At 32.5% G+C, this 27682-nt stretch overlaps 4 protein-coding genes across 10 annotated transcripts; 2 read left to right on the forward strand and 2 right to left on the reverse strand.

Annotated features, from left to right (window-relative positions):
* Positions 1-223: 223 nt before the first annotated feature.
* Positions 224-1951, reverse strand: LOC113847592 (protein ALP1-like). The gene has a single exon (XM_027476790.1). The coding sequence runs from the start codon at positions 1866-1868 to the stop codon at positions 591-593; it is 1278 nt and encodes a 425-aa protein (XP_027332591.1). The 5' UTR covers positions 1869-1951; the 3' UTR covers positions 224-590.
* Positions 1952-3520: 1569 nt separating this feature from the next.
* On the forward strand, positions 3521-9106 carry LOC113847642 (NEDD8 ultimate buster 1-like). The gene is made up of 10 exons (XM_027476871.1): positions 3521-3880; positions 5648-5770; positions 5856-5952; positions 6505-6540; positions 6883-7070; positions 7279-7381; positions 7774-8033; positions 8262-8364; positions 8446-8539; positions 8716-9106. Exons 1-10 carry the CDS (start codon positions 3567-3569, stop codon positions 9057-9059), a joined length of 1662 nt encoding a protein of 553 aa, XP_027332672.1. The 5' UTR covers positions 3521-3566; the 3' UTR covers positions 9060-9106.
* A 2333-nt stretch (positions 9107-11439) lies between these two features.
* Positions 11440-16054, forward strand: LOC113846932 (protein PHOX1). Of its 2 annotated transcripts, XM_027475698.1 has the most exons (3): positions 11440-14977; positions 15066-15307; positions 15772-16054. In XM_027475698.1, exons 1-2 carry the CDS (start codon positions 13000-13002, stop codon positions 15212-15214), a joined length of 2127 nt encoding a protein of 708 aa, XP_027331499.1. In that variant the 5' UTR covers positions 11440-12999; the 3' UTR covers positions 15215-15307; positions 15772-16054. The 2 variants fall into 2 exon arrangements, with proteins under 2 accessions (XP_027331499.1, XP_027331501.1); XM_027475700.1 differs by lacking the exon at positions 15772-16054 and having other exon boundaries at positions 15098-15177.
* Positions 16055-16669: 615 nt separating this feature from the next.
* Positions 16670-27276, reverse strand: LOC113874908 (F-box/LRR-repeat protein 14-like). Of its 6 annotated transcripts, none has more exons than XM_027513179.1 (16): positions 27078-27276; positions 26281-26567; positions 26058-26186; positions 25732-25939; positions 24909-25055; positions 24148-24222; positions 23023-23094; positions 22700-22771; positions 22337-22408; positions 22149-22220; positions 20931-21002; positions 20329-20400; positions 19560-19703; positions 19033-19104; positions 17778-17924; positions 16670-17351 (listed from the first exon to the last, which is right to left on the reverse strand). In XM_027513179.1, exons 2-16 carry the CDS (start codon positions 26476-26478, stop codon positions 17161-17163), a joined length of 1743 nt encoding a protein of 580 aa, XP_027368980.1. In that variant the 5' UTR covers positions 26479-26567; positions 27078-27276; the 3' UTR covers positions 16670-17160. The 6 variants fall into 6 exon arrangements, with proteins under 6 accessions (XP_027368980.1, XP_027368981.1, XP_027368983.1 ...); XM_027513180.1 differs by having other exon boundaries at positions 16674-17351; positions 26846-27119; XM_027513182.1 differs by lacking the exon at positions 20329-20400 and having other exon boundaries at positions 16674-17351; positions 26281-26488.
* Between the last annotated feature and the right edge of the window lie 406 nt (positions 27277-27682).

The following is a 27682-nucleotide window of genomic DNA, read 5'->3' on the forward strand; positions in this document are numbered from 1 at the left end:
TGCACATATTCAATACATAAATCCTCATTAGAATTTAGAAGCGAAATTGATTTTACTTGATAGAATTGATCCTCATCAACTGCTGTTACATAATAGAATTGGAAATATCTAGCTGTATCTGAATGCTTGTTTGTTTGCTCACCGAGTTTAAAATAAAAGATGCAAGCAAGCCAACAATTCAATTATTATGTGCCAAATTTTCAAAATAACTCATCAGCAATAAAGAAATATGAATTTCCAGAACCTATAATTGAAATTTTTATGTTGATTACAGATTTCGTTCTATTCATGCACTTTGCTTAACTCTGTTACACCTCGGCCATTCAAAAAGAAAATTTTGATAACTTACTCCTAACAAGCCGTGGTTTGTAGCTCCAAGGATGGTTTCCAATGAATGACAAGTGACAACATCCTATCATTGCTATGTAAGTAACCAATGAATCCAACTTAGTCGAACCCATAGTCATACATGGTTTCCAACTTGTAAGTGACACTTGCCAGCAATTCCCAAACATGTTCACCAATCAAAACGCCTAGAGAATCCATTAGTTGTACAAAAACAAAAAGATAAGCACCTGGTTCCATATCATTCATCTTCTCATGCTCACCCTACTCAAGTGCAAAGCAAGTGCATCCCTTATCCTCATAGCACTCTCATTCACCATTCCATCAAAAGCAGCAAGACCCTCTTCCTTTACCACAGAACTAGCTCCTTTATCAGGAATTGGCTCGTTACACTTCATAAGAAAATTATGCAACAAACAACCAGTAACAATCACAAACGGCAAATACTCAACACACTCTTGTTTCCATCGCCTTGAAGCAGATAGAAGCTGCCACCTAGTTCGAAGCCTCCCAAATGCATCTCCAACGAACCCCATTGCATTACTATGTGCACAATTGAAAGCCCTTTCAGCTGAACCAAAACTATCTTCCTCGTTCACCCTGTTATAGGGTGTCAAAAGCCAAGGCAAAAGGGGAAAACAAGAATCTCCCAATATATACTGAGGAACCAAACAACCATCACTGAGCTTATAAGATGGTCCTTGCAACAACTCCTTCGATTCCTCAACCCCAACATAGAGCTTACTCTGATGCAAAACGGTTTCAGGTTTCATCGTACTAGGCCACCCTGCTGACACATCCAAGAACCTCCCTTCAGAGTCCACCAATGCTTGAACCATCAAAGACCCATTTTTACCCAACGAATCGCTATCAATCCCAAAACTAGCTAACCCCAGAACCCCAAAACAATTGGGAAGCGAACTCCAACCAAAACCCACTACAACCCTCTCCGAATCAGTGCGAAGCTGGAACAAATGCCCCAAACTACCAGTGACCGCCTTGCACACCGAAAAGAAGGCTCGACAAGCCTCCCCCGGGGAGATCCCAAAGAAGCGCGCCACAGAGCCGTAGGTGGCGCCATGAGCCAAGCGGAAAATGGCAGCGCCTAGGGCACAATCTGGGGTAATATTGGGAACGGAAGAAGAGAGGGAGGGAGAGAGGATATTGAGGAGGTGGGAGAAGGAAGGCTTGGACATGCGGAATGCGTGAAGCCATTGGGAATCGGAAACGGAACGGAAACGGTGGAACCAGCAATCCCGTTGCGGCAAAGAGAGCGAAAGGGGGTGCGAGGGTTTGGGGAAGAGAGAGAGGATTGCGGAGAGAGAGTGAGAAGTTGAAGAGATTAGGGTTTGGAGAGTGAGAGACTGGGAAGGGAGAAGAACGAGGTCGTTGTCTGAGAGGAAGGAATGTGCAGTGAGGGTGACTGTGGAAACTAAGTCAGCAAGGTTTTGGTGGTTCAATTTCAATTTGTTTCCGTTCTGCGATTTCTTAGCTTTCCGCGTTCTAACGCCGCCTGCAACCATGCCGGTTTCTTCCAGTGACTAGATTTTCAGCTGTGTTTGCTTCAAACTTGTTTCTCTTTTCTTTTTTACTTCGTTTTTTAAGGTCTTTCTTGAGCTTTTGCTATTATATCTAATAAGAAAACTTTAACTTGTATTATGGAATAACTTAACTATCAATATTTCATCAAAGTTATAAATACAACTCTTTAAAAAAACAATTAGCTTTAAAATGTGCATAATCTCCTTAGCTTCACTCGTTCTTCCCTTATACTTCTGATAATAACAGAGGCGCAACCATCCTCGTCAAACTTAGGAGACCTTGCTGTCGCTGATGATGCATGGACAAGGCACTTGTTCACTTGTTAACTTCTTCATCGCTCTGATACTTCTGAGTCATTCGCCATTAAAAATGAAGTGAATTTATTTAAAAAAATGTCGAGTAATTGATAAAAAAAATTTATTGAGAAAAACATTTGTTTAAAATAAATAAAAATATTATATAATATATTTACATAATGTTATGATATATTTTTTAAAAATTATCTTTATATAAAAATAAATAAATAATATATTATATATATAATTTAATTTGACTCAATTTAATTTACATAATAAAAGTAAAAATAAGACTGAGTTGCATCATAAAATATAATATATTTCATTTTTAATTAAAATAAATTTATTTTAACAATTTTTTAATTTGTACAAAATAAAAATTATAACATTGTAATTCAATATATTAGATGCATTATATATTATAAATAATAAAAAATTATATTTAATAATAAAATCTCATTTTTAAAATTATTTAAATTAAATTTTTTGATTTTATAAAATATTGTTTATTTTATTTTTATATAAAAACAATAATACTTTATTAAATTAAAAACTAATATTATTTTAAATTTTAAGAACTATAATGTTTAATTTATATAACTTTAAACACGGACTTGAATTTTTCTTAAAAATGTTATTTATCTTCTTCTATAAACTTTTCGATCATGATGCTCTTTCTTCTCCCATGAATGCCTTTGTTTTTTTTAAACCCATACCCCAAATAAAAAATTTTCTTATTTAAACTAAAAAAAAATTTAATTAAAGACTTATTTAATAATAATGATAATGATATTATTAAGTAATTAATTTGTTTATAGATTTAATTATAAAGTTTATTAATATAAATATTTTTTTAATAAATTATAAATCATTTTTATAAGTTATTCCAAAAACATTCTAAATCAATAACCTTATATTGACTTAATATTCTTAACATTAGTAGTTAATCAATAAATAATATATAGCACACCTAAAATAATAAATGAGTTGAAAGCTCAAGCTTTATATGGAAAGTTGAGGGAGGCTTTAAATCCATTTAAAAGCACAAATAGTTAAAAATGCTCCACGTGTATGTAAAAACTCGATAATTATTATTGACACTGAAGACTAATCTCACACTTAAAAATATTATCTAAATCATGATTAAATTATAAGCAATAGAAAAAAGTAGTTAAATAATAAAAAAAACCATCAGAATTATCATAAATAAAAATAACATGATTAATTATTTATCATTCTCATTTAATATTAACCATTATTGATTTTCTTACTTTTCTTTTTAAACGCATTAGGAAACTTAGCTCCGAAGATAAGGAACTTTAGTGATCTATAACATTGTATGTTGGGTAAAACCAAAAACAAGAAAACACTAAAAACTAAGTGATGGGGAAATTGAAGATTGGTGGGACATGGAGTGGGGTGCTAGAGGCAGAGCTAGATACATGGAGTGTAGCCATGTTGAGGGAAGAAGTGGCTAAGCGATCAAACTGCAACCCTGACTCCATCAAATTGATATGTGGGGGCAGGATTCTTAAGGATGGTGATGGTGATAGTGATGCCCAACAAAATTTGACTCAATTGGGTATAAAGAACAACGCCAAGATTCTTGCCACTCCTATATGTGCTGAACAAGGCAAAGCCATCAAACAAGAGATCATGGCAGAGGAAGAACGCTCTCTCAGGCTTGCCAGGGTCAAGTATGTGTTCTTACATTCTTCTGTTCTACACTCTTTTTAATCTGAAAGTATTATTGGAAGTTGAGCTCACCAACTTTGAATTTTTCTAGCACTTGTAATTAAAATTATAAAGTTTTTATTAGAAATAATGTTGAAATCTGCTACAAATTATGGTAACTACGAGAGAAGGTGGATTGATAATATTTTTTTTTTATTTCTTACTTCGTAATTAATGTCTTCATTAAAAAGAAACAAATCTCTTTCACTTTAAATCAAGAAATATTTTCCTATATAATGGGGCAGCGTACACTATGTTTAATTTAAAGCAGATTGAAGATAGAATTTTAATAGAAGAGAGAAGAAAATTTAAAAACTAGTTACGCTTGATTAATTTAGTTAAAAATAAGAGATGAAACTTTATTTATTTATAAAATAATGTTTAATTTAAAGAAGATTGAATTGAAGTGAGAATTTTAATGGAAGAGAGAAGGAAAAACAAAAATCAGTTCGTTTGATTAATTTGATTGAGAAAAAGAGAAATGGAGCTTTATTTACTTGTAAAATAATATGCAATATATCTGTGTAGGCATACACATATATTTGTAAATATTGAATGTTGTAAGAAAAAAATGAGATAAAATATTGATAATTCACACTGAGTTATAATTAAAAAATATTAAAATTATTTTTTAATGTGTTTAAAGATATATAATACAAAATTATATAATTTTTTTAAAAAGAAATAACATAATTACATTAAATGTCATATATTTTTAAAAATATTCATTTTTTAAAAATATATAAGATTTAACAATTAATATACTGAGTAAAAAGATTAGAAATTAACAATTATATTTAAAAATATAATTTTATTAATTTCAATTCTTAAGATTGAAAATATACAATTAATAATAGTAAAATTTTATTAAAAAGAGAAGTATTTATAATATTTTTATAACTTCAATATAATAATTATATATTTTTTTATAAAATTTTTTTATTTGTGAATACTTAAATTCATCCCTAAAATTGAGGTTAAACAAACCTTAAGAATAGACTATTTTTGTATTGTAAAAAGACCCACTTAAAAGGATTACTCCCCGTAGAAACCACTACTACTAACTCATAATCCTTAAGCAAAGGGGGATATTTGAATCTATGTACTTGCGTTGGTTGAATATACTATTTTGAGTGAATTTACTTTCGACTTATTTAAATTGATAATATTTATTTTATCTATATTATAATACAGAAAAACTCATAAATATATTAAATCTCATTATTTCAAATGTGTTCTAAATATAGATTAACTCCAAACTTGATAATTATTTCTAAATTAATTTAAATCCAGTTAGTTTATTCAACACATAATGTTCCTTAATCTTTAAATTCACACCATATAGTCTTATCATAATTGAAGTTCATTAATTTAAATCTTTTTAAAAATTTTAATTTGATCAATTTCGAGAATGCAATTTATGGAGGACTACAACTAATAGTGTTGAAATAAATGTGAATTACCTCCATTCAGATATGAATATAAACTCTTAATTAATCCAATATGATATCTAATGATTGGTAACTCATGGGGGTGCAAATATTGGTTGGCATCTCTATATTTAATCTGAAACAAAGTTATATTGGCTACAATCTTTATAAATTTGACCTCTACCATTTTCAAGCCTAGTAGTTTTGATTTGCAAAATGAACATTTGAATTTTGCCTTCACTTTGATGCTTTGTCTGCATGCCTTTTTCAATTTAAAACTTAGTTGCATCATGCAAACAGGGCTGCTGCTACTGCACTGGCAGAAAGGCATGCAGATGGTTTATTACCTGTTGAAAACTTCAATATAGAAGTTGAAGATCAAAGTGGAAAGAAAGTAAATTTAGGTTCCGAGACTGATCAGAGGTATTTATCTGCCGTCACATTGTCATACAGGTGTTTAAGTTCTTGCCATTTTTAAGTAAATTAAGGTGACATTTGGCATTGGCAGGGCCATAATGATGGGACTAATGTTCGATGCAAATGGAAAGCGTCTTATTCGACAAGGAAAATACAAAGATGCACTACAAGTCCTCACCATGGGAGAGGTCAGTTCCTCATAAATTTCCACATATTTTTTAACTCAAAAGAGTTATATAAATTTGCTATTTCAGAGTGGTGTAGCTCCAAAGGGAAATAATGCTATCAATATACCTGATCATGTTTAGTATCCTTAACATTTATACTTGTTTAATCGTTGAGCATCTTGGTAACAAAGTCTTTTAAATTCATTTACTTTATGTGTTGCTGTGCCTGGGTTCATGAAGCCACATACATGATCTCTTCTCTGTCTTATCATGTTTAGATTTTTCTTTTTTCTGAAACTGGTTATTTTAATTTGGGTCATGCTAATCAGTGCCCTTAGGAAGTTAAGAAATTGGTGGAATTTTTGGAAAGTGTTGAATTGAACTATACTAAAAATAACAAAAAGAGGTATATTTTTTATAAAAAAATTCGACTTTTAATTCCTAAATCCGTACCTGTTTAGCATTTTCCTTTTAATTTTTAGCCATGAAGTTGATATTCACATGATGTAGCAATTTCCTTATTATTATCTGATATGACAAATTCACAAAGTCGAACCCCACTTTGTTTTGCAGGAAGCATTCTCTCTATGTGATCCTAAGGTCCTTGAGGTGAGTGATATAATAATCCATATCCACATTTGATCATTTGACAGAACTTATGAGAATAAGTAGGCTGTTCAAAATCATGGGAGCAAACTCTTGTAAACCCCTTCACTTCCAGAAGCATAAATTGCTTATGTATAATTGCCTAAAAGTAGTGCAATAAACTCTATTAAGTTGTAAGCCGCAGGAATAGACTCTTGGTAAGTGCTTTGGATAACCCTGTATAAGGTCATAAATTCAGTTAATTGTGTACCTTGCTCTTTCAAGATTATAAAAGTGATTCCTAAATCCTATCTTATTTTCTAATTATGTAAGTTTGAACCAATTTGTGCCTTGCTATGCATTCAGCTAATTGACAACGTTCCAATATTGCAAATAAACATGGTGTGGTGCTACTTTATGATCCGAGACATTAGTTGGTTATCAGAGGCAGGAAGGCGTCTTGAAATGGCTAGGACAGGAATTGAACGGGCTCATGGCAAGGATTCTCTCCGCCTCAGACTTTTACTGGGTGGCCGCTATCCAGAACTAGCACTGTGAGTACTTATTTTTTGTGTATTTAAAAACACATTGAAAAACATGAATTTAAACATGCCCTTGTTTTTATGAATTGTCCTACTTAGAAAATCTCATTGACATAAAGCTTCAATTCAACGTAGATTAACTTTTAGCAATGATTTCTTGAGTTGAGCATATTATTGTTAAGATTTTTTTTAGTAAATAGTATTTGGACTTTGTATATAGGCATTTGAGATTGGAGCTGCTTGAAGGAGTGGTGGCCTATCATAGTGGTCGATTGGACAATTCAAGAGAAGCACTGACTTCTGCAAAAGCAAAATTTGAACAGGTAAAATGAACTAAGAAGGTCTGTTGAGTAAAAAGAAATCTGAGTATCATATTTGTTTAAAATATGATTAACTTTAGCACTTATGGTTGAATTTAAACATCTAAAAATAGTAAGTTTTTATTGAAAAAGAAAACATTTATTAAGATGTAAATTTGTAATAAACAATTTCCTTTCTAATAAAATACTGCAGTTATTAGCTTCTGAAACTCAATTTTAAGGGCAAAGGTTAACATTATTTTTCAAAATACATAATTTCTATGAGAAAAAAAAAATAGTGAAGCCCAAGCTGCTACAGCCTTAAGAAGCCAGCATTAAATGTTGAAGATTGTTTGTAGCATAACATATATTCTTTTTATTTGTCTTTGGTATCCTTGGAAACTACTCTATTTCAGCTGCAAGTTTCGGATGAAGCCTTATCCTCTGTCATGAGCATGGGCTTTAAAGACCGTGACGCAACGAGAGCATTACGAATGAACAATCAAGATGTGGAGGGTGCCATTGATTTTCTTATTGAGGAGGAGGAAAAGAAAGAGCAAAAACAGAACGAAGATATTCAGAGAAGAAATGAAATTAGGGAGCAAAAGCAGTATGGGATGACACCCTTAAAGAAAGCTGTGGATCTGGAAAGATTGAAAGAATTGACCTCATTTGGGTGAGCATTATTTTGTTATTGTTCCTATTACTTTGTGATTTAAAACAAAATATTTGTGTCTTGTAAGATGATCAAGATCTTATTAGTAAGTAGTTATTACGTGCCATTGTTTATGCTGTGACATTTGTTATACATTTATACGGTTAACATATAATGATCTATGACTATGAAGTTGCTCTGAAGAACATGATATAAACTAGACAAACATTATACTCTTGATTCTATCAGGTTTGAGAAGGAGCTTGCTGCAGAAGCTCTTAGAAGAAATGAAAATGATTTTCAGAAATCATTGGATGATTTGACAAATCCAGAAACCAATTATTCTTTACAGGTTATAATTTATTAATAGATGTCTTACCAAAGTTTGATATAATTTAAACAATATTTATTTTTTACTCTCGTGAACATGAAGACTCGCATCGAGTCAAGGAAAAGGAAGAGACAGAAACAAGCAACAGATTCTGCAATTGAAAGATTTTTACGGATGGGTTTTGAACTATCAAGAGGTACTAAAGTTGTTTAGAATTGCTTATGAAATTAGCTTACTCTTATAAGCTATTTTCAGCTTATTCAAAGAAGTTTTATGGTTAAATTATAGGACAAGTTCTCATATATTAATCGTTTATTGAATAAATGCTTAATTAAATTGTATTTCTAATTGCATTCTAATTCTTATTTACAGTAGTTGCTGCTTTTGAGGCCGGAGGCACCACAGATGAAGTAATGCAAAGGCTGATTGCACAATCTGAAGCAGATCCTAACATGCAACCTGCAGCTCCCTACAACGCAAATTCATCATCTTCTTTACCACACAATGTTAATACTCAGGGCTTAATTGGTGATGTTCAAGGCCCATCTCATCCCAGTAAAGCAGAAGAGAGAGATGTGCAAATGGAAGATGAGCTTTCTGCAGATATAACTGAATCAGATGCCTTGGCTGACTATGACATTGAAGTTAACATAGAAGGGGAAGCTATAACTGAGTACTTCTCTTTGTTGGAGTCTGCAACAAGCAACCTTCAGTAATAAGAAAGTGATTCTGTTGAATAATTATCTATTTATATATGTAATTAGCAGAATGATATATGATCAATCATATAGGTGACATATGGTCTATCATATATCATAGAGTTCCATTAAATATTTGATTAGAACTTACAACTACTGATAAAGAATTGCTCACTTGACAATTTATTAGCACTGAATATTTGTAGAAAGAGTTTAGAAGGTGTGGCTTTGTTTTATGAGAAAAAAATAGAAAATTTTTAAGGCTATAGACTTTAAGTGTTGTATAAATTATAATCCATTATTTCATGTAGTTGTTGATTTCATTTTCATTAGTGGAGTTTGAATCAATAAACAGTAAGTGTGCAAGAATATTAAGACATATATGATTTGTTAAAAATTAAGGAACAAGACCACAAAACAAAAATTGTATTTCATATTAAAAGAAATACCAAGGAACACAACAAAACTTTAATAAATTAAGTGACAAGAGTTTTGTTTGATACAAAATTTGCAAGTAAATATTTAGAAAATGATGAGCGGATAACGATATATAATTTAATTTTTCCATCATCTCCCTCTATGTGTAATTTTTAATTTTCATTTATTTATATGTAAGTTATATTATTTTTTGACCTTTTCTCAATGGAATGCAAAAAAATAAAAAAGAAAAGGAAGAGAAGAAACCAATGTTTCCCCTAGCTACCCGACACCCCTCCTCCACACGTACACAGTAAACCTTAATTATATATGAATAATTAAAATTAAATAAAACTAATCTAGTCAAGATTTGTTATTTCCATAATAACAAATAAAAATAATTCTAATTTGAATCGTGTTATGTGAATGTGAGGATAGTATATTATACACACAAGGTCACGTAGATATAGGATTTGTGTTGGGTTGTATTCTTTTGTTGCTTATTAATATTATTTTTAAAAATTTAAAATACAAAAATATTCCATTCAATTATAAACCCTCATTTAGAACTTCGTAGTAATCTTTAATACGAAATAATTTATAATTTTTATGAAGTATTTTGTATTATTATTTACTTATTTTTAATAAATAAAGTTGATAAAAATTTAAATTAATAAAGATAAGAGTTTTGCTTTTCTTTTGTCTAGTTTTTTAAATAATTTTCCTACTATTTTATAGAGTAAATATTTTTTTTGGTTATCTTTATAAAGTAAATATTAAATGAATAAGTGCATATATTTATCATCTTAAAAATTTTTAGAATATTTAATATTTTTTCATTTAATAATTAAAAAATTTGTAAAAAAACATAAAAAATAAAAATTTTTAAATTATTCACCTCTTTTAATGAGAACGTAATTTATAAACTAAAAAGCAACAATCTTGGGAAAGACAACATATTCAACTTGTTTGACCTCGTAAAAATGCAACGATTAGCCCAATGCAATTGTTCTGAGTAGAACACGAGGCAGCAGTGGACACAACGTATGAAAACAAAACTCTAATCTTATAAAAGAACACAGCACAAGTGTCTGAACAATTTTGGTTCTTCAAAGTACATTTATTACTATACACGAGTGTATGATATTACGAGTACATACAGGCCCCAAATATTAATCTAAGAAAGAAATAGAAAAATTAGAGAATGGCTTCATGGCTTCATCTTAGTTGATATTGGGTTCTTTCGTGGAACAAGGAAAATGGAAGGTGTATAATGGAGAATGGTATAGAACTGTGAAGTTAAGTGAAGTTATTAGTTATTACTTACTTTAGATGGAAGCAAGCATTCACATTTCACAGACGCGATGCAGAGGTACAAGGTGGGATGGGTCCCATCCATTATCAACCAACATTGTTACAATGTTACCACTGTGTCTATATTTACTTACTTGGTTGGCTCCCTTTTCTCTTTCTCACCTCATCACTCATGTGCCTTTCAACTTTTCCCATCTTTTCCCTTTTTTCTTGACATGTTTTCTTATGCGTGGGGTCTGAGTTGGGTTCCAAAACCTTATCCACCAACCAATATTTCTTTTCTTTTTCTTTGGCACCACTGAATAATCCAAGAAATATTAGATTCATATTTTTTATTATATTATTAATCATATTTCTACTTTTTTATTTCTTCTTTCCTTTATCTATTTTATACTAAAAAATGAACATTAACATATATATCTCTTTACAAGATTCAGTGAAGAGAGACAAGGAGATTGAAAAAGAGTTGGTGTCCATCAACTCACCAATGCGTTGAGAATGTCTGTCCAGAAATATAAATTTTGCTTGGAAAAAAAAAACACTAGAGTACGAAAATTTTTGCTGTTTTTTTTATTTATTAGAATGATGTGTTATGTTTATTAAATGTTAATGTTTACATGGGTGGGTAATTCTATCACTCTATTCGTTTTTTTATTTTGTCAGAAGTTTAACATTTTTTCTTTATTGCATGGGATTATATTTTGTTTGCTTGTTTTTATGTCTTGTTATTATGTCACAATCATTTTGTCTTTATTTTTTTTAGTTATTCTTTGATGTTATTAATATCAATTTATATAACTAAATTTAAACATACTATATTTTTTATTTAAAAACTGTTTATGTTAAAAATATAATAAATATTTTTTAAAAAAAGTATTAAATGGAAGGAGGAGAACTACATGAAATCATTATTACTACAAATTAAATGGAAGGAGGAAAAGAACAATTGTACACTTTATGTGAAACACTAACCGCCATGAATCCCCTGTGTTCTTGTCACTTCCCATGATGGTGATCAATTACTGGTTAATTCATTAACACTTAAAATAGGGCCCACCAAACACTATAAAGGGTTTGGAATCACATCAGCAACTGAATTAGCGCAATATATTTTGTGAGTTTTATAAAATGTATGTCTTTTTCTTAACGCATTTGTCCAATAATTGAAGAATATTTTTTGTGTAAAAGGTCGGCTAACTATGCATTTTTAAAACATTAGTTAAAACTTAATGAATAATTTTTGTATTATAGGTTATATTTGAATGGGTTAAAAATTATAAAAAAATTATGTATTATTGTAATATATGTTTTAGTTCTTTAAGTAAAGTGTTAGGAATATTTATTAAAATTTCAACTGATAAAAAAATGGAAAGAAAAAGAATAATGTATGGGCATGTGGGATTTCAGATTCTCTGTCAGTTGAGATACCAAGTTCACGTTATGTGACTTTTGTCCTCTGCTTTTGTGGCGTTAACGTCAAGGATGTGAAAAACCGTTCTTCTACATTACAAAAGGACAATAACACCACCACTTGTTCTTCCAACTTCTTGCTGTTTCATCGTGTTTGCGTTTTCCTTGCAAAGTTTGAAGCTTTTTCCCATCACCCAGATAAGTTTCTCTCTCTTGCCAAATTCTGGGTTCTTGTCTTTTGTTTTCCTTACAAAACCAGAGCTGAATTTCCTTCTCCTTCCAATCCCTTTTTTGCTGTCCATCTCCCTCTGTGAAATAGGATTTGTATTAGCATAAACACATCCTAATCGTGAGAGAAGGACACATTTGTGTTTTATGTGTTCAAATTCTCCGACTTGACCCATTATGGAAAGAGAACAACCTAGTCAATCTTCAGTCACACCACTTTGAGATTTTGAACTTGTTTCAGTTAAGGATTTTGTCCTTTAACTTCCATTTGGGTTTTGTATGAGCCGTGTTCTATGTATAAAGTTGGCCAGCTTGGTTATGATAAATACTTGTTTGTTGTATATCTTATCCACCATTTCATTGGCTTTTGGACACTGTCAAGTTAATTATATCTGAAGTTATTTCCTTTTAAATTGTCTTTCTTTTTCTTTGTTTTGGAAGGCCTTGTGATTGGTTATCTTGTGCGTGCACCTGAGTTGTTATAAAAAAAGGTATCTCTCTTACTTCTTGGCTTGACTGGTTTAAGCTGAGTATTGTGGTATAAGAGAAGTGGTTGTTTGGATTAGTTTCTGTACTGTTGGGGGTGAAAATGGGGAAGAAAAAGAAGCAACTAGGAGACACAAGGGAAGATAGTAAAGACGGAGTTAGCTACCCTAGAGCATATGACAATGATACTATGGTTTTTATTTCCATGTCTCGAGAATTGAAGAATGAAGGGAACAAGTTGTTCCAGAAGCGGGATCTTGAAGGAGCTATACTAAAATATGAGAAAGCCCTCAATTTACTTCCCAGAAATCATATTGATGTGTCCTATCTTCGAAGTAACATGGCTGCATGTTACATGCAGATGGGACTGAGTGAGTACCCTAGGGCAATTCATGAATGCGATTTGGCTCTTGATGTAACACCCAAATATAGTAAAGCTCTGTTGAAGAGGGCACGGTGCTATGAGGCTTTAAATAGGCTTGATTTAGCTCTGAGAGATGTCAATACTGTTGTGAAGATGGAGCCAAATAATGTCATGGCATTGGAAATCTCAAACAAGGTCAAAAAAGCACTTGAGGAGAAAGGATTACAAGTAAATGATACAATAATTGAGTTGCCTCCAGATTATGTTGAACCTCCTTCTACTTTGCCTCTAGTAAAGTTCACACGCAAGAAGAAGGGCAGTAAAGAGGAAGAGAAGGCTCCTGATAACAAAATTCTTGAAAAGCAAGCTGAGGATAGTGTTGTAGTCATAGAGAAGAGTTCCAAAAAGAAGAAGGCCAAGGAAAAAAATGATGAGAAGAAGGCTGATATTAAGGAAGTTATAGAGGAAAGATGTACTGGTAGAAGGGAAGATGTACCTAAAAAAACAGCAAAACTTATTTTTGGTGATGATATAAGATGCGCTGAAATGCCTAATAATTGTAGCCTCTTCCAGTTGAGAGAAGTTATTCATGATCGGTTCGCAGGCCTAGGAGCTGTTCTTGTCAAATACAGGGACCAAGAAGGTGATTTGGTCACAATCACTTCTGATGATGAATTAAGATGGGCTCAAAAAGAATCACATGGTTCTATTCGCCTCTACATAGTTGAAGCCACTCCCCAGCAGGATCCATTTTTCGAGAAACTTAAAGTAAAGGAAGGGGAAATGGTTGGCATTAATGATGCAATTGAGAATGGTTGCGTGAGAAAAGCAAAGGATATTATTAGCTCTTGTTGTGTTGAGGATTGGATAATTCAGTTTGCCAAACTGTTCAAGAACCATGTTGGGTTTGAATCTGACAGGTATTTGGATTTTCATGAACTTGGAATGAAGCTCTATTCTGAGGCTTTGGAGGAGACGGTTACAAGTGAAGAAGCACAAGGCCTATTTGACATGGCAGAAGATAAGTTCCAAGAGATGACTGCTCTAGCATTGTTCAACTGGGGAAATGTGCATATGTCTATGGCAAGGAAGAAAGTATATTTTACAGAAGATTCTTCAAAGGATTATGTATGTGAACAAATCAAAAGTTCTTATGAATGGGCACAGAAAGAATATGCAAAAGCAGGAGAAAAATATGAAGCAGCCATTAAAGTTAAGTCAGATTTTTATGAAGGCTTCCTGGCACTAGGGCAGCAGCAGTTTGAGCAAGCAAAACTTTCTTGGTGTCATGCACTCAGTAGTAATGTAGATTTACTGACATGGCCTTCCACTGAGGTTCTTCAGCTTTACAACAATGCTGAGGATAATATGGAGAAAGGAATGCAGATATGGGAAGAATCAGAAGAGCAGCACTTGTGTAAAGCTTCTAATTCAAATGATGTTAGATTACATTTGCAGACCATGGGATTGGATGGGCTTTTTAAAAATATATCCTCAGATGAAATTGCATCACAGGAGGCAAATATGAGGTCTCAAATAAATCTCCTATGGGGTACCATGCTATATGAACGCTCAATTGTAGAATTCAAATTAGGGCTACCAATATGGCATGAATCTCTGGAAGTTGCAGTTGAGAAGTTTGAACTTGCTGGAGCTTCTCCAACAGATATAGCTGTAATTTTGAAGAACCACTGTTCAAATAATACTGCAGTAGACGGTATGTCTTCAAGATAATTAGAAACTTTAAGCCAAGTGGTAATGATATATTATATATATTCACATATGTTAAACTTTTTCACTGACAGGCCTTGCATTCAAAATTGATGAAATAGTACAGGCATGGAATGATATGTACAAAGCTAAAAAGTGGCAAAGTGGAGTTCCATCATTTCGTTTGGAACCATTATTTAGAAGGAGAGTTTCAAAAATTTATCATGCCTTTGAGCTTGCATGAGTTTGCGTATTTTCCTTCTAGTACTCAAACAGTGACAGAGCTAAATAGTCACTTAGGCTGCTTCCGTGTCTGAAATGCTATTGTCATCAGAAGGTAAATGAGAATTTTACACCTAAACTAATATCGATCATTTTAGTGATTTTCTCTAAGTAGTATATTTGGTTGTCTATGTCTATAAGATTTTATAATTTGCTTCATTGGTTTACCGATGTATCTATTTGTGTAGAATGAGTCTAGAAATAGATGGTAAGTGTATCTTCAAATGAATGATATCTGCACATTTTTAAGTGGTAGTATCATAAATAAATACTTCCTTTTTGTACTGTTGACATTGTTTATGGTTCATTTCTCTGTTATGGACCTGAAATTGTGTCACACTTGTTGAAGTGATGTTCGCCACTTGATTTCAACTTAATGCTCACAGCTCAAGCTTTAGTTATCACATGACTGCCATTACTAATTTATATTATTTACCCTCCTTCAGTCTTATGCTTCTTTTGTTCATAATATTGATGATAGTCATCTTTCATGACAACCTTGGTTTGTCTATTCTGCAGGTCATTGTTGCTACTTTAAGAAATTGGGTTCTACATTATACTTAGAGAAATTATTCTTTTAATTGCGTTTACTTTTCCAAGGACACAGGATTCCTTCACACATAGGGAAGATGGCGTTGCGGGAATTACCTTTTACTTAGTTTCTGCCTTTGCTCATGTTGCCTTCCCTTTAATTATTAGCTTTATAGTTGCTGGTAGGATGCTGAATTTGTATCGAAAGCAGCGGGAGATATATGTTGGTTTTTCCTTTTCTGTTATTTATCCATTTGTAACTACTCTTTGAGCGTGTTCTTTGTTAAGTTAGTCTTTCTAAATGAGTTTTCTTCGTATAAGTATTAAACTTACTAGTTGCAACTACCATTGTAACTACTTTTAATTCTGATTGGTTCACGGTGTTGATGGGAGTTGTTTGTTTAAAGTAATTTTACATCAGAATAATGTATATTGAACAGAGAAAATTATCTATGCCTTCTGTTTTTGAGAAAAGTCATTACATTCGCTCACCTTACTTTTTATGTGCAATTCAAAAAATCTTTATTTAGTAACATGGTTAACATTGCAACAACCTATAAAAGGTTCCGTGGTTTAATTTGCAAATCTCTGTTACCTGTAATGTAAAGATTTGAAACCCAATGGAAGCAATTGTAAGAAGGTTCGAGTCCATGAACAAACATAAGTCTCACCCTTTTGTGACAATTTGCGCTTTACTCAAGAGTCCAGTGGTCCCATCTGACTATGTGCTTGAATCAAATTCATCCACTCGGGTTCTTGTTTGCATAGTTTTGCAGCTAGGTGACAGGCAAGTTGTTACACTACTTCAGAGCTCTACTACGCATGCCAAAAGACTGGCATCGACAAATTGATTGACAGGGTAAAGTGAACAATCACGAGTCAAATGATAAAGTATCAAGGTCCAAACTGCCTCACTATTGTAAATATGATTTTCTCAGGAACATGATTATCATTCATGAGCACACAACACAATAAAAACCAGTCAACGTACACAACTCTGTTCTAGGAAGATATAATTATCAAACAATAAATTTACACAACTATAATGAGCCCCGTCACTCTTGTCCGCATCTTCATTGGATCCATCAGAATGTTATGACATAATGCACATCCAATATAGATAGCCTCACCAGGCTGGATTTTTTTTTTCGGGGGGGGGGGGGTGTAGAAAAATTCATGTACAAATATTCTTAGACGGGGAAAATACAAACATGCAAATAGAGTATAATTACATTCTTGCACGACAGTTGTATGTACATTTTCTAGAATCACTCCTTCTATTACTTAAATTGTTATTTATAACTACCCAAACAGTAGCCATAAATATGTACAGAGAATAGTTCCCCAGGCAGATAACACAATTTTATTTCTCCTGGTCTATTCTGGTTCTGGCCGAAAGCTTATCAAATTTGGAAGATCAGCTGACTGAAGCTTCTTAATTTCAGAAGCCGTGACCTTGCAAAACTCCAAGGTAAGAGAGCGTAAATTCTTCAAAGGCTTCAAATACTGCAGCCCCTCATTGGTTATACGAGAATTTGAAACATTTAGTGACCTCAATGCAGTCATTCCTGTGTTCAGATAACAAGATTTACGAAGATGTGTTACAGAAAGAACAAACTTTTATTTCACCCAACTACAGAGCAAGGACAGGAATCAAAAACCAATACAACAAAATAATATTTTCCATATAATTTTCTTCTCTTTCATATTTAATTCTGACTATCCAGGTACTCGGCTGCCAATGATCAATGGATTGCCTTTGTTCCTGTGGTGCTTACAGCTAACAACCTTTTTGCACAAAATTGAATTGAATGTCCTATTGGTATACAAACTACACGTTCATTATATGTGCCACATTGAATTTGAATGCGGAAATAGATCATTGACTAGGCATTCAGGTTACAGTCTTTCGTCTGTATTATATCTGCCAAACAGTTATTTTCTAAAAGAAGTTGCAAGGGGAATAAAAAGTAATGAAGACAAGCAGAAAATACCAGATATCAATTCCAAAGTTTTATCTGTCAAGTTGCAATTCTGAGACAGGTTTAGCTGTGTCAGGGAGACAATTTCTCTGATATTTTTTATGCCAGCATCAGTTAATCCTCCACCACATATTTCGAGGGATTGCAACTTCTTGAAAGCTGCAGGATGAGAAAAAAGAGGAACTAAAATTTAAACCAGCAAGATAATTTTATTTTAAGCAAAAGGTTATGTATATTCATAATTTCTTAATATTACAATCAGCACTCATTTTGTATGATATACCAAATCAAATGAAAAATAATCAAAAGGTAAGCTGGTTTGAATGGGATTTTTGAGCAGTAGTGTCTCCATTTATTGTTGCTTTTGCATTGGGTCCTTGTACTGTCTACTCTCAACTATAGGCACCAAAAAAGAAAAAGCCTGAATTTATTAATGATTTTGGTAAGTTAATGATGACATTATAATAACTAAAAGAAGAGAATTTTTAAGAAAATTACATACACACCCAAGAGTTTCCATCAGATTTAGATCAAGTCTAGAGAACATGTAAAACATAAGACTGTCATCAAAGTCTAAAGGAAGAAGAAATTTCAATATTAAATGTGTAAGCACAAAGGAAAACATTATAAAACAGAAACCACTTGTAGTTGTAGATGGAAGATTGCTTGGGTTGGCAGTGGCACTCCTAATTTGGTTAATAATTATTTTTTAGAGTTTTCATATAACATAAATATATAAGAAAAATGCTAGCAACACACTCTCTAACATACTTTTTTTAACACAATTCTAACTATTAGCTAAAATTTATTAAAAACTACAAAAGTTTAAGAAAAAAATTAATTTAAAAAAGAAAAATGTGAAACTTACATAATTTTTTTAGTTTTCAATAAATTTTAACCAATAATAATAATTAAAAGCGTGTTAAAAAGAGTGTGTTGCTAGCATTCCTCAAATATATAATAAAGAACAGAAGCACGTCACAATATGTAGATTCACTTATTCTCTTTACTGATTATATAATTTTCATGTGACAATCAAAATACAGCAGCCCAATAAATACATGAAAATCCTAAAAAAATAGACCATGGAGAAATGCCAAGAACAGCCATTGTTACTCAAGCATGCCCATCTCAGATGTAGACTACTCAGTTATATACAAGTTAACAAAGTCCACTTGCCATCAGTTGGGTTAAAGAAATCTCCTGTTAGCATACACCAAAATGAACAAAGGAAATCAGCTTTAGGCTAAAATTGATAAACACATACATCGTAAATATGCAGTTCCAGGGTCTGAAATGCGTGCTCCAAAGAGATCCAATGTTATCAATCCAGTCAGACCTGTAACATACGAGCCAATTAGATGGCTAGATTTGCAGCTACTGATAGAAGCAAAATTAATTACAGATTGCACAAATTACATATTAATATGGACAATCAAACAGTGTAAAAAAACAATATATCTTACCACTGGCACCAAATACAAAAGGATAGCATGATAGCTCAGGGTAAACACAGTATATGGTTGGTTAATTTGGCATACAGATTTGGATTGCATCCACTGTATACACGGTTGTGTCAAAATTAAAACCTTTATTTCAATCAACAATCTAATACGGTTAAGTAGAAGAGTTGCACCTTGGAAAGATCTAATACTGATGCTTGCTCACCACAAGGTACTCTATACATGTACAAAACCATTCATACAGCAAAAGAAGAATTTGAAAAAGATCCCAAGTGCCACATTTATGAAAATTTTTGAATTGATACATGAATATACAGAAGGAAATGCTTACTTGTAAGATTTTGAAGTCCATCATCAGAAATTTGTCGGGCATCCAAATTAAGTGATTTAAGATGTGTCAATCCTGACAGCCTTTTCAGGCCATTATCAGTTACTGAGGTGAATGACAAATTTAAATCTTCCAGTTTGTTTAAACCTGGATGAAAGCACAAAACATATAATCAATACATGCATTTAATGTACTATCTGTACTCTGTAACTATCTCCGACCACACACAATCAGATAGATAGCTACGTGTGTGTGTGTGTAGATGCAACTACATTCATATTTAGACAGTGAAGGAAGAACTCATGAAACCATGATTGGTTCAAATCAAATTGAAAAGTCACAAGCAGCAATCTCATCAAAGCACTGGAGGGGGGAATTGGAAACAGAATAATTAAAAAAAAAAAAAACACTTATATTTAGCTTACTCAAAAGGTTTTCAGAAACTTATCTTCCAACACAGCAGTCTGGTCACATTCCAAGACTGAGCATCAGATGTAACGCAATAATCATAGATTAAAGTATACAATTTCAATTTTCTTATTAGAAGCTGGCAACATGTGGTAAGAAGGTGCTGAATAATATTATATGAAATATAGAAGACCTCATAGTAGACATAGCACTAGCACTTCAATATTTTGTAGCAGTGAAGCATTAACCAACAAATATAGTAACAAATCAATGATCTAATTTGAACTCGCCTGACAATAAATTCACAATAAGATTGACTTTAAATTCTTATTTGATAACCACATCTAGGATTGGGTTTATCAACCTGAAATGTAACGCAGCCCGCTATTCCCAATTTCAGTGTCAGACAAAACTAGGCTTTTCAAGAGAGTGAGTCCTGAAAGAACAAATAACTATAAATTTCATACCATATGTAATACTTCAGATCAAAATATTTTATTCCTAAAATCTCATAAGATTTTCAGAAGAATCAGAACACTTCCCCCCCAGATAAAACATTATGATAGAACATATTATGTTAATTAAAGGAAAAATCACAAGCAACACTGAATTAGTACCACCACATTAAGCATTGCAGTTATCTAGATTCTAAACACAAGGTCAAGGCCAAATGCTAGCTTAAATTCCTATGGTAATGTTGTAAATCCAAGTCAAATATTCCAGTTGGTTTATGCCAAGTTCTATATGACTCTGTTCCATCCAACTTTTATGGTCTCACAAGACAGGTGGATTTGAATCACCAAAGTAATGCCATTCAGCAAGGTATAAAGCCCCAATGCCTCTTGTCACACATCCCCCAGCACAGATCAAGAAATATTGAAAAAAATATAACAATTCTTTATAAACTTTGAAGTTTGAACAATGTAACGGCCATTCAAATCTACAAAAGTGAAATCTAGTAAAAACCTGTCAAATTGGCAAGCCCTTCGTCACCTATCTTGCAAGAATCCATATTCAAATACTCCAAATTTGTTAAACCTGTCAAAAAAATTATTGATATAAAGGACAATTGGAAAAAGTAAAATGATAAACAAGTTGCAAGTAGCAACTTGCATGTATGATGATGATAGTCAATGCCATAAGAACATTAATGACCCAACTTGTGGAGTATGAAGCTAGTTGTTATCCCAAAGGCACTAGAGAATGTAAAGAGTCAACAGCTTTAGATACCAAATGATCAAAATTTTGAGAAATTTGAAGACTGTTTAAATAATATGGACCTAATAATTTCTAGGCTTCTCTACTTTTGTTTCCTTTTGTAAGAGAGTAAGTACAGTATGAGAGAAGGATAAGACATCCTCCAAAACAGATGTACTTGTGGCAGGATATTGTGCTAGTGTTTTAGGCTCAGCTTTTTTTGGACTTCTCTTCACCTTAAATGAAGCTGAGTCAAATTGAATTTTAAGAAAATGAGTGTTTAAAAAAGCAATCTTTTTAATGGAGAAAATTATAGAAAAAAGGAACTTCTAAAAATTAGTTTTAGTTGCTTTTGGCTTCTACTCCTCTTTTACCTTTTTTATTTCAAATCCAAAGATTCAAGAATACACTACCCAAGAAATTTAACTTCAACTTTTAAGATTAAATTTTATAAATTACCAATCAACTTTAAAGTAAATTTTAAGCTTCCAAAAAGTCAGTCAAAAACTCCCTAAAAATACTAATAAAATTAATGTACCAAAACAAAAAATATAGTAATGTACAGTTAAAAGGGATATTTGAGGATAACAACTAGAAAAACTTATAGTTTTAATACTTCATATATATTTTACATTTACATAAGAAATTTCATTAATCCATGTAAAATCTATTAGTACATGAAGGAATCTTCAAGAAAATTTAAAATAACCAGTCTCATGTTTTGGTAGCAAAGATTTTCTTTGACTCCTTTTTGTCTGTATCTAATGATAACTTAGAATGCCAACATAAAATTATTGAAACCAAAAGGAATTAAAAAACAAAGAAGGGAAAAGTCCATCTCAAACAGTTTTCAGCATCTGAAAAAGGGAAACAAAATTCAAGAGATAAATCCACAGAAGTATTTTACAAATCAAGAGTCTTCTCAAATTAGGGAAGTAGCATGTGGAAAAAATAGTGACATTTATAAGATATTAAGGGCTTATGTACCTTTCAGATGAACTAAACATGCATCTGTGATCAAGTTAAAAGCCAGACTTAACCTCTTCAAGCTTTTAAGACCTGCAGGAAAGGAAATGCATACTGTAAAACCACAAATTTGTTGCTTTGTCATCTTTAGAGCAACAAGTGTGAATATGACATGGGAAGTCCTCAAATTTGGTCATTATATAAGTTACCAGAAATTTTCTCAAATCCATCATCAGAGAGACCACATCTGTTGAGATTTAAGCATGCCAAGGAAGCTAAACCTGCACCAAAAATAAATATATAATTGAAGAACTAGCTCAGAAAACTTTAGGCAATGGAGTGATAAGCAAATATAGGTTTCCAAGTTCAAACATAGTCTTAGCAGGTATAGCAGCATTTGGTTGCATGGTGGACTTGTCAAACCCTTAATTTTCCAAATAAAATATGACAGAAAGTTCATGCATTACATAATGACTTCCAAAACAAAAAAAATAAAATAAAATTGCTGTCTAAAAATAAGAATAAATAAATGAAATGGAAATTTAAAGAATAAAATGAGATTTTTTTTTCACCAGAAATAGACTCTAAACATGCAGCAGTGATATTGCATCCTTCAACATTTAATGTGGTAAGCTTCTCCAAACCTGTAAACCAGAGAGCCAGAGAGGAATACCCAGGTAATGTAGACAGTAGAGAACAGAATAACACAATATATGAAGCAAAATATGCTATGAACTTATTCAATAAATTAAGTCTATTTTGATGATAGTAAGAGAATGATATTAACTATTGAGTGGACATTGACACAATTAGAGATGTGCTCATGTTCTTAAAATAGAAGCATGCTAGTCATGTTAAGAAACTTGTAACGGATGACAAACACTATGGAATATACCTCTTAAATAGGTAATCCCAAGATCAGTGATATTGCTGTTGGAAATTTGTAAATCCTTCAAATTTATAAGCCCTGAAACATTATACACTGAGAGTCATCTCAAACATGTCATGGCCTAGCTTCCCACATCTAATAATGAGGAGAAAGAAATTGAGAATAAATAATTTCATGCATCTATTGATTTAAGTTGCAAAACCACATGTTCCAGTAAAACTCAATTAAGAAAAATAGGATCAACCTCAATAGCATTTTACTAACCCAAACATTACATAAGAAATAGCAACCCCACAGCCAAAGAGACATCAATGAATATTAGAGTATTATTTTGAAAAATACGGAAGACAATATCATGGATTGTGTAGTTTAAGTTGTTGTCTGGTGTATTTGGTTGAAGCAAATTACCCACATCTTCAAGGGCATTTCTTCATTGCAGAACATATAATCAATAGATTTTTGTTTATGGTTTCTCTTTAGTGTTCCACTCATGATAGCCCTTTAAGGGGGGCTACTTGTTGACTTGCAAAGAGATTGGACAACTTTGAGAAAGGAAAATATCAAAAATTATTAAGAAACTTAAGTCTACCTCACTCCCAAAAGTTAGCTTATAGGAGTATTCTGACTCTATTCTTAAGAGAAGGACTATTCAAATCCTTATAAGGAGTATTCTGACTCTATTCTTAACCAATGTGGAACATCTTAACACACCTCTCTCACGCCCAAGACTACACATCTAGTGCGTGAAATTTACAGAACTGAACATTTGCATGAGTGAACCCAATAGGATTGGACATCTATGGGGCAGCTCTGGACATCTATGGGCAGTCCAACGTTCAAACTAAATAATCTCTTATACCATATTAAGAAACTTGGTCCTAACTAAAGTAATTGGAGAAAAGCATTCCCCCACCCAATTTTTGGTTTAGCCATCTCAAATTTGCCATTGGGAATAAGAACTAAAGCAAGTAAGACACTGGATATCATAAATATCATACGAAAGCTTACTTCAGATAATTAACTCATGAATAATACACAATGAAGAGAAACAATAATACTGCCCTTTTACAACATAAATAAAACTGAAATGCAATAACTATGATAAAAGTCATGCCATTTTATGATCAATACCTGAGATAGACATCATGTCTGAATCCATAACACATTTACAGCATCCAATATTAAGAGACTCAAGCTTTTTCAAACCTGTATTTAAACAAAAGCCGAACTAAATTCATTACCTAGTAATTCCAAAATCAAGTTTCTGTAAAAGGATACTTTAAGCAAGATAACATTTGATAATATCTACATAATAATTTCCTGCCTTGACTCAAAGGTCTAGGGATCAATGCCTAGGTCAACCTAGCCTCCCCAAAAAACATTTTTTGTAGCTAAAAAACAAGGTTCATTGAATGAAATTACAACTTATTGTCACCAAGCACAGGCAACAGCACCAACCAAACATCCTCAACCCCCATTAACCAATAATGATGAAAAATCATCTAAAATCAACTTCAAAGACTAGTGTAACTTTAAGTAGTTGATACTATCTACTCAAACAGGAGCTATAGATCCAAAGACCACAGTAAATTCATCAAATGCATTTATAACTGCGATATATATATATATTGGTAGGAGAGTGTATACAGTATGAAAGGAAAACTTAAGATAAAGTTTATAAAAATAATGATCATATTTGTCTTCTAGCCTGATGAAGTCTCCACGTCAGGCCACCCAGTCAGCCATTCATGTCTGACACCTAACTATATATTAACAAATAATGGAATTTGTTTCAGATCACCAGATGCGAGGTTGGTTTATAAAAACATCAATTACATTAGGAATAAGTTTACTTTTAGCTTATAACTGAGCAAGACAGCAACGATAGAAACCTTTAAGATGAACAAATCCACCATGAATCTCTGAACACCTCTCAAGGTCCAACTTCTCCAAATTAAGTAAGTTGGAGAAAGCACGCATTCCATCAGGTTTGACTGTACTGCTCTTCTTGATACTCAAGGAAGTTAAGTTTGAAAGACCTACGCAAATAGCATGAGCATTTGATATCAGAACAGATAATGTTAATATTATGTTGATTGCACATAACTCCAACAACAGTACATATTGTTCAATTTGGGTTTCATTTCAAAATTTAATTTCATTATTCATAATTTCATATCACAACAATTGCATGAAATATAATAATAATTGATCCCTAAGAATATTTCTCCACAGTATGCGCACACTGGCACAAAAGAAAAGAACAGTGAGAAAATTTACATAGCAAAAATCATCCTTTAAGAAAGTTTCCACGTGCCAGCTATGTAAAATAACTCTATATTTGGCAATGCAATCACGATATACTGGTATAACCATTGATTACTTTTGGGGCATGAAAAGATCAACCCAATCATAATTAAGGTGAACTCTATTTTAAACATGAATGAATTTCTCCAATTTTCTTTTGTAATATATACTAAAATCTAGAAGACAATAGAATTGGTTGTTCATGTGAAAGAGAATGATGAAACCAATAACAAATGATTTATAGTTTTTATACAGATAGAATGCAACATTGATATTAAATACCATTAACCTCAGCACAAAGCCCACCTCAGCACAAAGCCTGTCTCATTTGTGTGATTTTGCTATGTTCACAAAATAACAAACGCATTCTGATCAGAAAATTCCAATCATAAGAAATAGTAACTATACCACTAATGTTTTTGAGCCCGTGTTCTGAAAATTGGTCGCAATAATTTAGAGCCAATGCTTGAAGATTTGAGCAATCCTTTAGGAGTCGCAGTCCATTATCTGTCACGTGAGAACCAGAAATATCAACTGAAAGTAAAGACAACCCTTGCGAAGAGATGACATCCATCCAACCATCATCCACTCCAATATAATCACCCAAGTAAATATCCTGCCACGCACAACACGTATTTGATAAGTAATGTCATTATTATTGTAACAGAAATTTGAGTACTGAGTACTCAAACCTAAGCAACACCTCCAATTCCACCAAGCCTCTTGTTCAATACCTGAAGAGCACAATCTCTAAAAGCTTCAAGAGACTCTTCCGTTAGGCAATGAGAATCCACCAATTCATTGAATATTTGCTGACTTATGTCTCTTGGAAGAATTGAAAATGAATTGTATCTATGAAAATCCTGTTATAACTCAAAACAAGAGGATCATGTACCATGTGAAAACAAAAAAAAAAAAAAACTAGAGTAAAACAATTAAGCCGGATAAAACATGTACCTCGCGTATCTTATTTATGCATAAATCCATGAGGGAGGGGCAGGTACCCCCTCCAGGGCAATGATCAGCCCTAGAACGTAAACTTCTTGCACCCAACCATTTTGTGCTGCCACTTCTACAATACATTCCAGAGACCCCTCTGCGCAAATCATCTTCAATGACTTGTTGATTCCTCTTCCTAGAACAGATACCCCCCATTGTTGATACCCTTTATCACATCATGGATGCATGCAATACGACAGAAAAAGTCAAATTTCCATTTCAGAGCAAAATGCTGTTGGACAGAACTGCATGAAGAAATAAATAATAAATTAACAGTTCAGTAGTTAAAGTTTTGGGGGAAAAATCATTACGAAATTGTTCATACTAATCAAGCAAACTAGGCGACGATTATCATCAAACAAATAGAATGCCATCATCACAAAACACTAACAGTAAACAACAATTAGAAAAAAAAAAAAAACCATGTTGATTAACTTTGCGGTAGCAGAAGATTTTTTAACACTATTTACTCATACGAAGTTCTGTTACAAGATAGAAACACACAGTGTATCATGTAACCCACCTGCATATCCCAAATTGCACGATCATATGACTACTTCATTGAGATTCCTTTTTTTTATTAATTTTTTATTTTAAGTGTACACGGATAGTGAACCTCTCTTTCATGAGAAACTTGAATCGTTTTACGCTTTATTTATTGATCAAGTACTAGTGGAAAAAAAAAAAAAAACGAAACAAAAAGTATGGATAAACGAAAAAACCAAAAAAATTGCATGGTGGCTTTGATCAGAGACCTTTGTTAGGACACGAAGGAGAGAGAGAGAGAAAGGTGAGTGGTATTGATGGTAGGGAGAGAGAGAGAGAGAGAGAGAGAGAGAGAGAGAGAGAGAGAGAAGCGTGAAGGAAGAAAGAAGATGGAAGATGGAAGAAGGAAGAAGGAAGAAGGAAGAAGGAAAAAAGAAGCAGAGAGAATGGTGCTGAAAGACACGTGGCAGTGAGAGCGGAGTGAGAGTGGAGATAAGAAGAGAGAGTGACGAGTGGGGTCACGCATGCGGGTCCCACGTCCGCTCCTTCCGCTGCATTCCCTATCCTTCTTCTTCTTCACCATTCTTTTTATCTTCTTTTAAGCGTATTTTCCTGTGTAATCGACCCCATTTTTAAGTTCCAGTAAATATAATTCTTTTTTTTTTTTTGTAGTTTACAAATTTTCATTTTTTTCATTTTTAAAATTGAATTTTTTATAATATGACATGCATTTAACTATTTCACATCACTTCTTTTTTCGACAATATTGTTAATATAACAATATTAAATGTATCACGTGTCATTATTAAATAATGATAAAGATTTAAAAATTTATAACAATTACAATTTTTAATTTAATTATATTTATAAGAAT

The sequence above is a fragment of the Abrus precatorius genome, unplaced genomic scaffold, assembly GCF_003935025.1.
Source record: "Abrus precatorius isolate BTA unplaced genomic scaffold, Abrus_2018 Scaffold8, whole genome shotgun sequence".
Lineage (NCBI taxonomy): Eukaryota > Viridiplantae > Streptophyta > Magnoliopsida > Fabales > Fabaceae > Abrus > Abrus precatorius.